General features: G+C 58.4%; 1 protein-coding gene across 7 annotated transcripts in view; it reads right to left on the reverse strand.

Moving 5' to 3' along the window:
- The window catches only part of ARHGEF10L (Rho guanine nucleotide exchange factor 10 like), a 150,777-nt gene that overhangs the window by 53,095 nt on the left and 84,186 nt on the right, over positions 1 to 13,496 (reverse strand). For all 7 annotated transcript variants that reach the window (XR_012511433.1, XR_012511432.1, XM_010957461.3 and 4 more), the window contains 8 exons: positions 13,346 to 13,452; positions 11,149 to 11,226; positions 10,015 to 10,194; positions 8,899 to 9,015; positions 7,398 to 7,490; positions 6,501 to 6,674; positions 2,385 to 2,530; positions 437 to 618 (listed from right to left, as the gene is read on the reverse strand). Coding sequence is in view for 5 of the 7 variants with exons in the window: in XM_010957461.3 (XP_010955763.1) it covers positions 437 to 618; positions 2,385 to 2,530; positions 6,501 to 6,674; positions 7,398 to 7,490; positions 8,899 to 9,015; positions 10,015 to 10,194; positions 11,149 to 11,226; positions 13,346 to 13,452 (1,077 nt within the window). In the remaining 2 variants the exon portion in view is untranslated. The remainder of the gene's footprint in view (positions 1 to 436; positions 619 to 2,384; positions 2,531 to 6,500; positions 6,675 to 7,397; positions 7,491 to 8,898; positions 9,016 to 10,014; positions 10,195 to 11,148; positions 11,227 to 13,345; positions 13,453 to 13,496) is intronic.

Consider the following 13,496-nt stretch of genomic DNA (forward strand, 5'->3'; position numbering starts at 1 on the left):
TGTCCTTGTCCAACAGAGTCTGAGGGGACGGTCAGGAAAGGGGAAGGAGGATCCAGGCAGAGCCGGGCATCCCTGAGCCTGGGCTCTGAGGGTTTCAGGGACAGGGCGTCACCGGGGCCCCTCACTGTACAATAGGAGCAAACTGAGGTCCCACAGGGAGGCAGGCCTGGAGGTCATGCTTTTTGACTCAAGGTCATTGCATGTGTGTGCATGCGTGTATGCAGACATGTGCGCGTGCGCATGAGGGCATCCGGGGCTGGGGTGGGCGGGGGCTGTGGGGATGTGTCCAGGGTGTGGGGTGGAGGTGTGACTGCGGGGAGCGCACACACAGGCGGTGTTGTCGGTGTGTGTTTGTGTACAGTTATGCACAGCAAGAAACGTCTCTCGGCCAAGTGCCCCTCGGCACTCCCGGGATGGCGTCAGGGCAGGTACTCACTCTGGGCCTGGCCAGCGGCAGAGGCCTTCTTGGCCCCGGCATGCTGGATGAGCACGTTGTCCTTATCACAGGATCCGCCCTCCTGGCCCACCTCCACCACCTGCACCTGGGGCAGCGCCGTGTTCCACTTCACCACGTACTTGGGCCCCAGGGGCACCAGGCTGCTGATCTCCAGCTGGCCCCTGCCAGGACAGAGAGGACAGGCCCTGCAGAGCCCGCGGTACCCAGCCCCAGGGCTAGCCCCACACCACTCCTCAGCACACCAGCTCAGCCAGGCAACTCACAGCCCAAGCACCAGACTTCAGGCCAAAACCAAGCCAGGTGGAGCGGGGAGCCCAGGACGAGGCAGCAGCATCAGGGCATCCAGGCCCCAGACCCAGATCCAGAATCACACGCCCACCCAAAGCCCCCAAGCCCATACCTGTGGTGGGCAGGCCTGAGGAAAAAGACAAGAAGGGTTGTTACAGTTATGAGTGATTCCGCAGGTGCTGAGACGCCCTGGGGGCCGGCCACTGGGCTGGGCCAGGTGTGGGCAGAGGGGACCACGCAGAGGACCTTCTCCCTGGCTTGGGCTAGCCTTCCATCCCCTCTGATTCCCACAAAGACCCTGCTAGGAAGCTTGTGTTAATCCGAATAAGGATACTGACACTCAGACAGGTCACGTGACTCGCCCCAAATCACCCAAAGTGATTCCCCCAAAAGTGGGCCACTAGCATCCCCATCATACTCTCAACCACGCGAGGCTCCAGGCAACAGGAGGGCAGAGAGCGTGTTGGTCGGATCTCTGGCACCTGCACGGAGCCCAGGATGTAAATGAGATTTAAAAATTACAGTGCTTGAATGAGTGAGTGAGTGAGTGAGTGAGTCGGCCGTCAGTACCACCACACTGAACTGGGACTGAGGCTTCCTTGCCTGAGGCCCCTGCCAGGGCCAGGGCCTGTCCTGGCAAACTGACACGAAGTATAGGTTCAATAAATATGTGATAAATGAATAGACCGGGGGGTGGGAGAGCCAGGCTGGGGTCAACATTCAACCACGGGTGACTGTTTTCCCTTGTGGAGCTGGGTTACAGTTGCCAATACTGGGTTACTGTTGCCAATGTTTTTGAAAGTGCTGCCAAATAATGAGAACCGAGATTCTCCTCCACTCAAGTGGATGCGGGTCTGACTGCAAAGGTCCCAGCTGGCGTTCATCTGCAGGGGACACGAGTGACCCAGGCCAGGTGTGGACGGTGAAGCACACAGAGCAGGAGCCCCAGTGAAGAGTTCTCATGACCCGGCTGCAGGCCCGTGTGGCCCCAGGGAATGTGGGCCGAGGATGCGGAATCCTCACATTTTCAAGAGAAGCCAGATGTCTGGATCTCTGTGTGAACTCCCCGTGCGAACCAAATCTAAGATTTCCAGAGGCCTAATGGAACCCACAGGCCATGAGTTTGTAGACTCTGGTCTAAAGAATCTCAACCCACTCCAGGGCTCCAATTTTGACTACAGGGCACAGCCTGGCAGCCTGGCTCTGGGCATTTATTTCTACCACCTTGACCCAGGACCAGGAAACCAGGCTCCTGCAGGGAGCGGGGAAGGCAAGGTCTCATGCTAAGAAAACACTGAGATCTGGCCAGAGGAACCTCTATCTGAACTAAAGCAGCAGGGACTTGGGCTGGACACAAGGAAGAATCTCTTGAATTTCAAAGTGGTCAAAACTCAGGAGGCTGTTCAGTTCTGACGGCAGAGTTCCAGAACAGACCATCCTGGGCAACGGACAGCTGTTTGCCCTCAGTGACCTCTGCAGGTGCTTCCTAGCTCAGGGGACCGGGGACAGAGCTGGCACAGAAGGATCAAAGAGGAAGTCAGGACCTCAGCTGGGCTCACATAGGACCCTGGCCTCTCTGTGACAGACTGGGACACGACAGGAAAAGCCCCGGGCAGGGGCGACAGCCAGGCCCGCTTACTTGAAGTTGATGTTGGCACAGACCAGCATGTCGTTGAGCAGGAAGACCCTGCGCTCCTTGGACTTGATCAGCTGCCCGCGGTCACCATACACGGTCTCCGTCAGCGTTTCACACAGAAGCAGCTGCCGCTGGCCTGAGGTTAGGAGCTGGGGGAGGGGACAGTCGGGTCAATACCAGCATCACACACAACTGCTACACAGATGTCACCATGCCAAAGAGCCAGACTTCTCCCACACACACCAAGGGGACCGAGGCTGCGGGAGGCAGAGGATAAGGCACGCCACACCCCCGATCCCGGGGGACAGAGGCACTGACTGCTCCCCCTGCCCTGCAGCCACCCCCCCGCCCAGGTGAGCCAGCCACTGCCATCCCCTCCACAACCCCGCACTGATCCGATCCGCGCTCCAACCCTGGCTCCCGCACACCTGCTGCAGAGCCCTCAGGGTGTCACATCTCCTCTCCACACCTCAGCTGCCTCAGCTGTCAGGTGGCGAGACCTCCACCACTCACATCACCAAGGAAACAGGTGACCAGGCCTGGCGACATAACCCACAGAGCCCAGAGCCGGGGAAAACGTGGCGCTCACTCAGAGGTTATTAAGGATTTCAAGACGGTGATGGCAGAGCGTTAAACCAAATGGGAAGCCCTTCTGAGTGCCCGTCCTGTGTGATGCCCAAGGAGCTGGCCCTGCGGTGGCACACAGTGGACACCCCACAGACAGTCGCTGTCCCCACTTCTGCCGCTGTCCATGTGGCCTCACACAGGGAGGCTCCCGGCCTGGAGGTAGATCCTGTCCATCTCCCTGATCTGTTGAACAGCCTCGGCCACTGGCCTCGTGGGAGACCTCATGCCGGGGCTAGGACAGATCTGCTGGTCTATGGGACAACCCTCTGAGGAGGCTGAAGACCTTCAAGCCTCCAGCATCCGAGCAGGCATTTGCCAATCTCGGGCTGGACACCAAGAACCCTGCCAGCATCAGGGCCACTATCAGACCCAGAGACCCACTGGGAAGACATCTCTTTACTAACAGGGATTTTTTTTGAGGTGGAGGTGGGGAGAGTATTCAGCCAAATTCATTCCCCAAAACTGTGACTCTGATAATGACAGTTAGCATCGCCCACCTTCCTCCCCATCCTCACAAGGAAAAGGGCGGATGGTCCTAAAACCTCTCCAGGAGAGAACACCCTGCTGGTCTGCGAAGAACCGTGTCTCTCCAGGCAGCACGAAAGCCTGAGTGGCACCATGTGCCCACGTGTGCCAGGCACTGTGCTCGGCACTGAATAGTCCACTTCTCATTTAATCCACTCAAGGGCCCCCGGGCCATGCCCATTCCTGGACACGGGGATGGAGATTCCAGAGGTCAAGTGACTCACTGAGACCCAATGCCAGTTAAGTGGCAGGGCAGGACAGAGCCAGGCCACACGGACTGTCCCCAGCACCGGGCAGCCAGCTGCATCCCCTCTGGCTCCTGGCCGGGCACGAGAGGAGTCAGGGAAGGCCCCGCTGCTCCCAACGCAATAAAACACTCGAGGTCCCCCAGGATTCCCCCCATAACTGCTAAGGCTGGGATCCCCCATCCCACACCCTCCACCACCAAGCTGACCGCCAGCAGGTGACAACACGTATGGGACCCTGAAGACATCAGGCCTCACGGAAGACGGCCAAGAGTGCCAGGACCCACAACTTGGGCGAGGAAAGTCCCCTGGCTTCCAGCAACCTTCCTCCCGTCACTTAAGCAGATTTTAAAAAAAAAGAAAAAGTAAAGAAAGACAAAAGAAAGCTCAGCTATTGCACAAATAGCCCCTTGGAGCCAGGTCCTGAGCAGGCACATTTTGAAATTGCCGACATGGTTCCGCTTTGGGCACACCCAGTTTCATTTCCACTTCTCTCCGGGTGACAGGCAGCAAGAGGAAAGTCACTGGACTGGTCTCAGAACTGGCCGAGACTGCCCAAAGGGGGGCCCTGGCCGGGGAAGTAGCGGCATGTGGCTACCACCATCCACTTCACGACAACATCGCACACGTATCCAATACACCCACTTGACAGGTGGGAAAACTGAGGCTCGGGGCTGTCAATTCCTCACCCAACACCACACAGGCCTTCCTAACCTCCAGCCAGTGACCGCTGCTCCTCACAACCCGGGTCCCCTGCGGGGACAGAGAGGAAGGGAACAGACAGCCCTTCCCAGGGTAAGTGCTAAGGAGGAAAGCTTCCTCCTGCTCAGTTATCGCTTCCCACTGCGGCCACACAGGTGTGTGAGCCCGAGCAAGAGAAACCCACCTGGTTACAAAGGCGGGGACAGAAAAAGACATTCTCAAGTGCGAAGACCATCAAACCCCAGCACCGAGGTCGTGGCTGGGCTGAAGTCTTTTTCTGGCAAAACATCCCAGAATAGAGGTCTTGTGTGGGGCTGGCTGAGGGAGTCCTGCAGGGAGGCGAGGAGAGGGGATGGCCCCACCCCTCAGGCCCACCCTGAGCAATCCTGGATGGGGACATCCCCGGGAGGCGGCTCTGTCCCCTGCCCCATCTTCACTTCCAGCTCTATCCTCATGGAACCAGCAAAGTAAACCCAGATGCCTGCAGCGCCAGCAGGTAACTTTAGCTGGAAGACATGGGTGGGGACTGAGGGGCGTGGGCAGCCACTACTCAGGTGGCCCAGGGGACCAGCTCTCCCAACCCTTCAAAAAGATGCACAAGTCTAAATTTTATGGGACATCTCTCCGTCATTAAGAGTTGGCAACTAATTCCGTTTTCTAAAAAAATTCAGTGTGGGCCTAAATACAGCCTGAATTTGGCCTGAGGTGGGAGAGACTTAAGATGCAGGACTCTGAAGCTTAGAAATGCCAGGGACCCTGGATTATCTTGTCCCAGCCCTGCTTCCCAGGGATCAAAGATGACAATGCACGTTGACAGCATCATGCACTGTACAGTGCGGTCCACGTGGAAAGGGCAAGGGTCCTCCCAGTGACCTTTCCTGAACGTTACAAAGTTCCACCCCATGTAGCTGAAATCTCAATGGCCATAGTCACAGTTCTGCTTTTGGAGCCCACAGAGCCAGGAGGCTCCCTGTTTTTGCCCAGAAGATCTAAACACCTCCCTGTGACCCCACACGATGTCCCTTCCCTAAAGAACAGCCCTTGTTCTCGCCACGTGCCCTGGGGCAGAGCTGCTTCACCCTGAACCATCTAGGCCAACCTCTAACCTCTGGTGAATGAAAGAAGATGGGGCCTGGGTACCGGACCCCCCAGATCTGAGCTGCGGGCCACTCAGGTCACAAGCCGTTAGGGAAACAGAGGACTAAATTTACCAACAAGTGACCCTAGGAGGTGACTAATGTTTTTTACACTAGCTTTGTGTTTCAAAAATGGGGTTCTCTATAGATTCATTTGAGCCTTTTTCAAGATTCTTTGTTGCGAGAATATTCCTAGGTTGCAACCCCAAAACATGGCATAGAGTTTTTGTTTTTCTTCTTTAAAAATACTACTAATTGGGGAGGATATAGTTCAAGTGGTAGAGCACATGCTTAGCATACACAGGGTCCTGGGTTCAATCCCCAGTACCTCCTCTAAAAATAAATAAATGAATCTAATTACCTCCCCTGCCCCCCCCCAAAAAATTAAAATTAAAATAACACCAATAATAACAGCCACCTTGTGTTAAGGGCGCTACCGCTTTGTCGACTCTCTCCTTTGCCTCCCAAAAGCCCTGAAGGTCAGGCCCATCTAACTCTTCTCATTTCAGAAGAAGCAGGTAAGGTTCAGAGAGGTTGGGTGATTCCCCTGAGGCCACACAGCAATCTGGATTCATACTTAGACTCTGACTCCACAGCCTGCTCATTTAAGCCCAATACCAGGCTATCATTTCTGGCGTCTTTACTGGCGATTACACTGATGAACAAAATCAGCTTTTATCCTAAAATCACATGACTAGTAACAAATGTAGGGGTCTAGTCAAGACTAATCCCCAAGGTGAGGGTGCGGGCTCAGGAAGAAGCAAGGAATCACTTCCTGCAGAGAACACTGCCACCTGGTGGGTGCCGAGGGGCAGGAGGCCGAGCGGCAGGCGGCAGGCGACAGGCCACAGGGCTGGTATGGTGCACAGGTGGGAGGCACACACCTTGTTGAGGCTGCTGCGGTCGCTGACGCTCTTGGTCAGCTGCTGGATCTCAGCCACCTGGTCAGCCAGCCGCTTCTGCTCGTTGAGCTTCTCGGCGAGCGTCTCCAGCTCTGTGAGGGCCAGCTGCAGCGAGAGCCTGTCCGGGTGGCCCCTGGGGGTGTTCTTCAGCATGTCCTGCAAGGGCCCAGAGGGAGCCAAGGCTGAGACCCCCAGCCCAGCAGACCCTTCCCCGGCTAGGGTCACAGCCTCGGCCTCCACACCCTCTACGGAGACCAGGTCTGAAAAGGGGCCCAGCTTGCAGCCAGGACAGATGGTTCCTGATGTAGACAAGGCCTCAAGAAACAGCTAGTGAGTGAAGAAATCAAACAACTGAGTGGACCAATCCCTGATCAACAGTCTGCTGGGATGAGATCCACTCCTGCAGCGGGCGGCTCTGACAGAGAAGGAACGCTGCTGGGGCCCTCAGCCTGGCTGCTCAACCCTCCCCAGTGGGGGCTCACCCACCAACAGAGGGCCCCCGGCAATCAGGGGAGCTGTCTCAAGCTCTCAGGCCCTGTGTGGGGCTGACACTCCCTCAGCAGTCCTTACTGCCAAGGTCAGCACGTTCACCGGGCACCTCCTTCCTGCCAGGAGCCCCACAGGTGCTGGGATCCCCATGCCTCCATTCCCTTCCCACAGCCTGGGCTGATGCCACCTCCGGTCACTCAGCGTTCCCACGGACGGATCCAGGAGTGAAAGAGGGGGCTGGGGGAAAGGGACCTGCCCACAGTGCACAGCCGACCTGTGGCTTATGGGTGACGGATAAGAAGCCCAGCCTCTTGCCCTCTCCCCACGAGGTTCACATCAGCCCCCACCAGACCCCAAGGGTGGGTGGCCGCCAGAATCCCAGGGGGGTACCTGCAGCAGGAGGATGAACTGCGGGAACCTCTGGATGGGCTTCACCATCAGTCCGTACAGTGTGACGCGGTCGGGGCTGCACACCTGCCGCCGCTGTTGGAGACCAGGTGGAGTCACTCACTGACCCTCTGCAGTGAGGGCCCAGAGCCCGGGGCACAGATGCGGTCCGTCCTGGACTCCTCTCCCCACGCCCCGGACCCTGCTCAGCCTCAGGCCCGAGAGAAGAGCCCAGGGAGGTCCCTGGTTCCACGGCCAAGGGTCCCTGCCACGTCAGGGGTCCCCTGCACAGCCCTTGGTCCAGAGCATCATGTTAAGGTCTCTGCACTAAAAACATGACTGGAACATTCAGCAATTTACTCGAGAGATCAGCCCTCTCAAAGTAGCCAAGACAACCACTCCTTCCACTGAAACTAAAGCGGATGGGCCAGGGCCAGGATGCGGGGTGGGCACAGGGGGTCTCACTGTCCTGTCTCTTGCTTCTGTTTCCACCACTCCGCCCACACACCTGTCACCTGGACCCCGCCCTCAGTCCCTACAGCACAGGATGCTGCCACTTCTCCACCAGCCGCTGCTTCCATCTGGCTCCCCTCAAAACTTCAGTGGCTCATGCTGCCTGCAATACGACAACCTAGCCCCTGAGCCTGGAGGCCCAGACCTGCCCAGACTGAACTCAGCTGCTCTGGGCCTTTCTCCTGGGACTCCCCACAGGCACCCAGTGCTCCCAGCATCCAACCAGACTTCCCACACTTATCCTCCTGCCTCTGAGCTTTGCCCCACCACCCTTGCACCTGGAATATCCTCTCCTCTGTCTCCACCTGTTGCCACCTGCCATCCCGCTGGACCCCTGTCAGATGGCACCCTGTTGAGAAACCCCACCCCGACCTTCTGGGATGGGAGCTGTGGGTTCCCCGGCTGAGGCCCCAGCTCCTAGCCCCCTGCAACCTCCGCTCGGTGGCACGCTCCCTGCAGCGGGGTCTTAGTCTGACCCACCCGGCTCAGCACCAAGGAAACGGGAGGGAGGAGAGATACCTGGCCCCATGGCTACACGAGGCCTTTGGTCCTTTAACCACTCTTCTCTCAGGTGACCTCCAAGGCACCCCTTTAAGGAATTCTCCTCACCCTTTTACAAACGAGGAAAAGGGATCAGCCGGGCCACCACCTGAGCCACACCTGAGACCCACTCCAGCCCAGCCCGCCAGACCACCACGGACCTACCCATCATCTCACCCTCGCAAGATGTAACAGGCCTCCCCCCACCCCACCTGTCAGAGCTCCAGGACCCCAAGCGGCTTACAGACACTTTAACTCTTTATCACCCTCCCCTTGCAGGGGGTGAGGGGTGCATTTTCTTCCCGTGGGACTGGGATGCCCCAAAGGAAAGAACAGAAGTGTCCGGGCCAAAGAAATGATGCTACAGCATCCCCTGCCTCGGGGGAAACCTTCCTCCCCCACCACGGCCAGGGCTCCACGGAGCGGGGCCTCAGACCCGCCTCAGGCTCACCTTGAGGAACTCGAGGAAGGCGGGCTTGGTGAGACAGGCCTTCTTGATGATGGACATGGCATTGGTGAAGTTGTTCACATAGTCGCTGTACACGTCTAGCACCATGGACTTGGAGAACTGAAACAGGGGTGGGCCCGGCCCCGGGAGGGTCACATGCCTGCAAAGGGAAGGGCGGCCAGCACCCCCACCCTCACTGCCGGCCACGACCATCCTCCTCCACCCAGAGGGTCTCAGCTAGCTTTGGGGTCAGGAAACCGGTCACCTGGTGAGGGGAGGGGACAGGGCTCAGAGAGATGAAAAGACACCAAGGTCACAGGGAGAAAGAGGCAGGGCCACTCCTCGTTCCCCAGCACGGCAGCCCTGCCCACAGGTGAAGGGGGCTGTGACACCCCTTTGCTACAGGCACGTCCTCACCACCCCCTGGCCCTCCACCCTCAAGGACAGCGCTCCTGACCCCGAGCCCTGTGGACATAGCAACCAAGGTGTTGAATCTATTGAGCTCTAGGGTTTTCAAAACAATACTTTCTGCCTTTGAACAGAGCCCAGTTTCCTACAAGAGATGAAAGCAGGTTCCCCTGACTTGACCATTTCTTACCCCAAGAATCTCTCTAAGGCCCACAGACTTCAGTTTGAAAACCCGTGAGTTCAGCACACCCCCTCCTTCCATAGATGGGGACCTGAGCCCCGAGAGATCCCGGGAGCTGCCCCAATTTGCAGAGCTGGGCTGGGACCAGGCCAGATCTCCAAGAGCATGACCCAGTGGGCTGGGCCCCACATCCTGCAGCATCCCCTGGGGCCAAGGCCGTGCTCTGTGTGAGCAACTCAGTGGTCACTGCAAGCACTTGGCCAGTGGCTGCCCACAGCGGCCAGTTTCCTGGAGGAGCTGTCACATGGGAGGAGCCGGGGCAGCAAGTGGGCTCAACTGGCACCACGCTGGCAGATATCTCCATGGACACACTGGAAGGTGTCATGCCCACCCCCAGCCTAGGTCACGCTGACTCAGGCCCTGCCACCCTCTGACCCGACTAGCCTGGAAAGACGACCAGGTGGAGGCAGGAGGCTGGGCCATGGTTTTCACCTTAGTGGGCTGGGGAAAGAGAATTTGGGGACACCTACTGAAGCCACGAAGAGGTCCCCGATCTTCTCGGTGGAGTCCCACTCGGCCACGCGGGAGGACAGGGCAATCTGGAACATGGAGTGGCAGTGCAGGATCTCCTTCACGCGGAAGAACACGGCCTGGCACTTGCGGGCGCTCAGCGCCTTTGGCTCCATCTCCATCAGAGGGTTGCGGTAATCCTGCCAGGGCGGGCAGGAGTGAGCACCCCCAGGCTAGGCCACCGCCCCCCACCCACTGCCCTCACGGCAACCTGCACGAGGCCAAGAAGAACTCGGCAGACGTTCCTGTCAGGGGGAGCACTCACCCCTCACTCCTCACCTGTCCTTCTGGAAGGATCTCCATGAACATAGCACTCCCAGCCCTTTGGCCCATCCACAACCTACCCCTGTGACTTATGAGTTAAGCTGGGTTTGGGGGGAGACCCAAGGGCTAGCCCAGCCCGGATTGGCTCTGCCCACGACTGAGCCAGTCCATCTAATGGAGCAGTGACGGTGATGCCACAGCAAGGTCCCCGGTCCCCCAGACCTAGAGCCACACACTCCCACCAGCTTTGTCAGAAACATGAGATATTTTCATCTCCACCTGCCTGAGGCCTGGGCTCCCCTACTGTGGGTCCAAACTCAGGAGGGGACGCTTCCTCCCACCCCAATTCCCTTCTGGTATCCTCACTCTGAAAGCCACAACATCCCAGAAGACTGAGGAACGCCAACTACAGACCAGGGTGGCACACCTTAGTCACACAAGCATCTCCTTAGCAAACCCTAGGCAACCTGATGGCGAGAGAGAGGGTGCAGCCTACTCCCCACCCCAGGGAGCTCCAAGATAACGGGGAGCCACAGCCCCTGCCCCAGTGGCTCCCAGAGTGGCGAGGAGGGCACAAGAGGGACTACGTGCCCTCAAGTCTATAGGATGGAGCCCATTTCATTGACTCTTGACATCATTTCAGAATATGCAGGCTTCCCATGAACACCAGGCATCAGGAATTCATGGTGTCCCCCATGTCCTGCTGTCCCCATAAAAGCCTGGGCCTTTGGTCCCTTCCCCTTAAAACTGCCCACAGTGCCAAACACTCCTTGTAAAAATGCCCCTCTGGGGTCTCCCCTGCCCTCTCCCCAGAGCCCCCAGAGTCGCACCTGGAGTACCCGCTTCAGAGACTCCACGTAGCTGCCTTCGCTCTGCACAATGGAGCCCAGGATGTGTCTCCGGACCACCTGCTCGGACAGAAAGCACAGTCAGCACCTGTGCCAACCGCAGCAAGAGTGAGCACTTGCTGCATGAGGAGCCCCGGGTACAGGAAGAGCAGCCACGATGCCAGTGGAGCTGATGGCCGTGGGACAGAGGGGAGTGCCCCTCCCAAAGCTGCTCCTGAGACCACTGGAGGCCGGCAGGCCACCATTTCCTTCCAGAACCCCTGCCCACCCCAGACAAACACCCGTGCTCCCTAGACTGCAGGATGGGGGCAGCAGATGCTGGGACTCAGGTCCCACATACACCCAGGAATGGGGAGTCACCACTCTCCTCCACAGGAACAGTTAACCTCCTCCATCCTTGGACAACTCAAGTAGAAAATTCTTTCTTTGATAGAATAGCCCTCAGGGAGCCCTTCCACCCCACCAAGTGGGCCCCTCCCTCTTCCCCTCCCGCCATCCCCACCTCTCCTCAAATTAGTGCATCCTTCAGGTGCAGCCCGACCAGCACCCTATCAAGAAGCCTTCACCCGGATCCAGCAGCATGGCTGGGGGGGTCCTTTGTTGCACACTGGAATCACGTGGCTCCCACCCGAGACATTCTGAGTGAATGCTGCAGGGTTCCACCTGGGTAGTGGGGGTTTTTAAGCTTCCCAAGTGATTCTCTCGTACAGCAAAGCTGGGAAAGAGCTCATGAAAGGCATCATGTGTGAGAGGTGGCCAAGGGGGGAGCCTGTCCACCACGGCCCAGAGCTGGAGGGTGACTGACCCCCACTGTGCCCCCAAAGCCATCCTGAGAGCCTCGATCCAGGCTCCACCACCACCATCTCCCCTGCTCCCCTCTGCCGCCTCCCTCCTGCCTCTGGTACACCCTTGGCATCTCTTCCCACTGTGCTGCATGACCACTGCCCCACGGCTGTGTGACGAGCCAGGTCACCGTCCTTCAAGCTGTCCCACAGTTGGATGCATTGTCAATGATCCCCAGGCTCCCAGGTGTTCCCAGAGCAGAGCTCTCAAGCTCAGCAGGTTGACATTTGGGGCCGTGCTGTGCACTACAGGACATTTATCAGCATCCCTGGCCCCTACCCACTAAATTCCAGCAGCACCCCAAGCTGGGACAACCAAAGCATCACCAGACATTGCCAAATGTCCCTTGGGGGGCAAAACTGCCTCGGTTGAGAGCCCCTGGCCTAGAGTAACGAACACTGCTGATCCAAGAAACGCAAAAGGCTCCCGAGGAGACAGACCCTGCCGAGGCCAGGAAGGGGAACCCTGGATGACGAACTGGCAGCCTGGGGCACCGCTGGGCTCCAAGCTCCAACAGCTCTGACGGTGACTCACTGCAGGGGAGGGGGCGGGGGGGGGTCACCGTCTCAGTGCCGCCAGGGGCCAGGCAGGCGAAAGAAGGAAGGAAGGAGGCGGATGGACTCCCAGGACGAGCGGTGCAGCCGTATCTCCGACTTTCAAAAGGGGTCCAACATCAGGATTTCCTGCCAACTCCAAGCCGGCCAATCCCTGCCCGGGAGACGTCTTGCTCAGAGTCCTCATGACCAGAGAGGGGCGGAGGTCTCTCACCCTGTCTCATGGCTGGGAAGACCCCAGTGGGGAGGGACTTAACCATGACTGTGCCAAGGTCCCAGAGCACAGCTGCCTAGATCTCGTTGTGACACTCCAGGAGAAGGAAGCCCCGACTCCTGGGAAGCCCACGGCAACTCTGAGGCCTGAACTGATGACAGGTGGATGGAGGGTGGGGCCGGGCACCTCCAGAGACTCCCTGAGTTGGATTAGTTCAAAGCTTCACAAACCTTTTTTATTGCCGTCCCTTTCTTCAAATCGTTTTGTTTGAAACAGTTACATAGGAGTTGCTCTGGCTGCGAGGCTGGGAAGCAAGAGCTCCAAATGCAGGGGGCCACCCCCACCCCCCAGGACAACAGCATGGAACCTGCCGGGCCCAATCTGCAAAGTCTGTGCAGTTGGTTGAAAAGAGAACTCAGGAGGCCCCCTGCCCAGCTGGGGCTCTGCCAAGAACCCCAGATCATCCTCACCTCCCCTGCAAGACCCAGACCTGCAGGGCCCCAGGCGGTAGGTAGGCTGGGAGCCCCAACACCCCTCCCCCTGAAGACACCCTGCTCCTCCCACAGACCTGCTGAGGGCTCAGGCCGTCTGGCATGGGGCCCAGCTCCGGGGCTGGGGGCTTGATGTCTGTAACGCTGACCTCCAGGAGCCCCATGTCTTCCTCCTCCGAATCACCTGGAAAGTCAGATGATGGGCCGGTGACACACGCAAGACAGGGA

This window comes from Camelus bactrianus, chromosome 13 (assembly GCF_048773025.1).
Source record: "Camelus bactrianus isolate YW-2024 breed Bactrian camel chromosome 13, ASM4877302v1, whole genome shotgun sequence".
Classification (NCBI taxonomy): Eukaryota; Metazoa; Chordata; class Mammalia; order Artiodactyla; family Camelidae; genus Camelus; species Camelus bactrianus.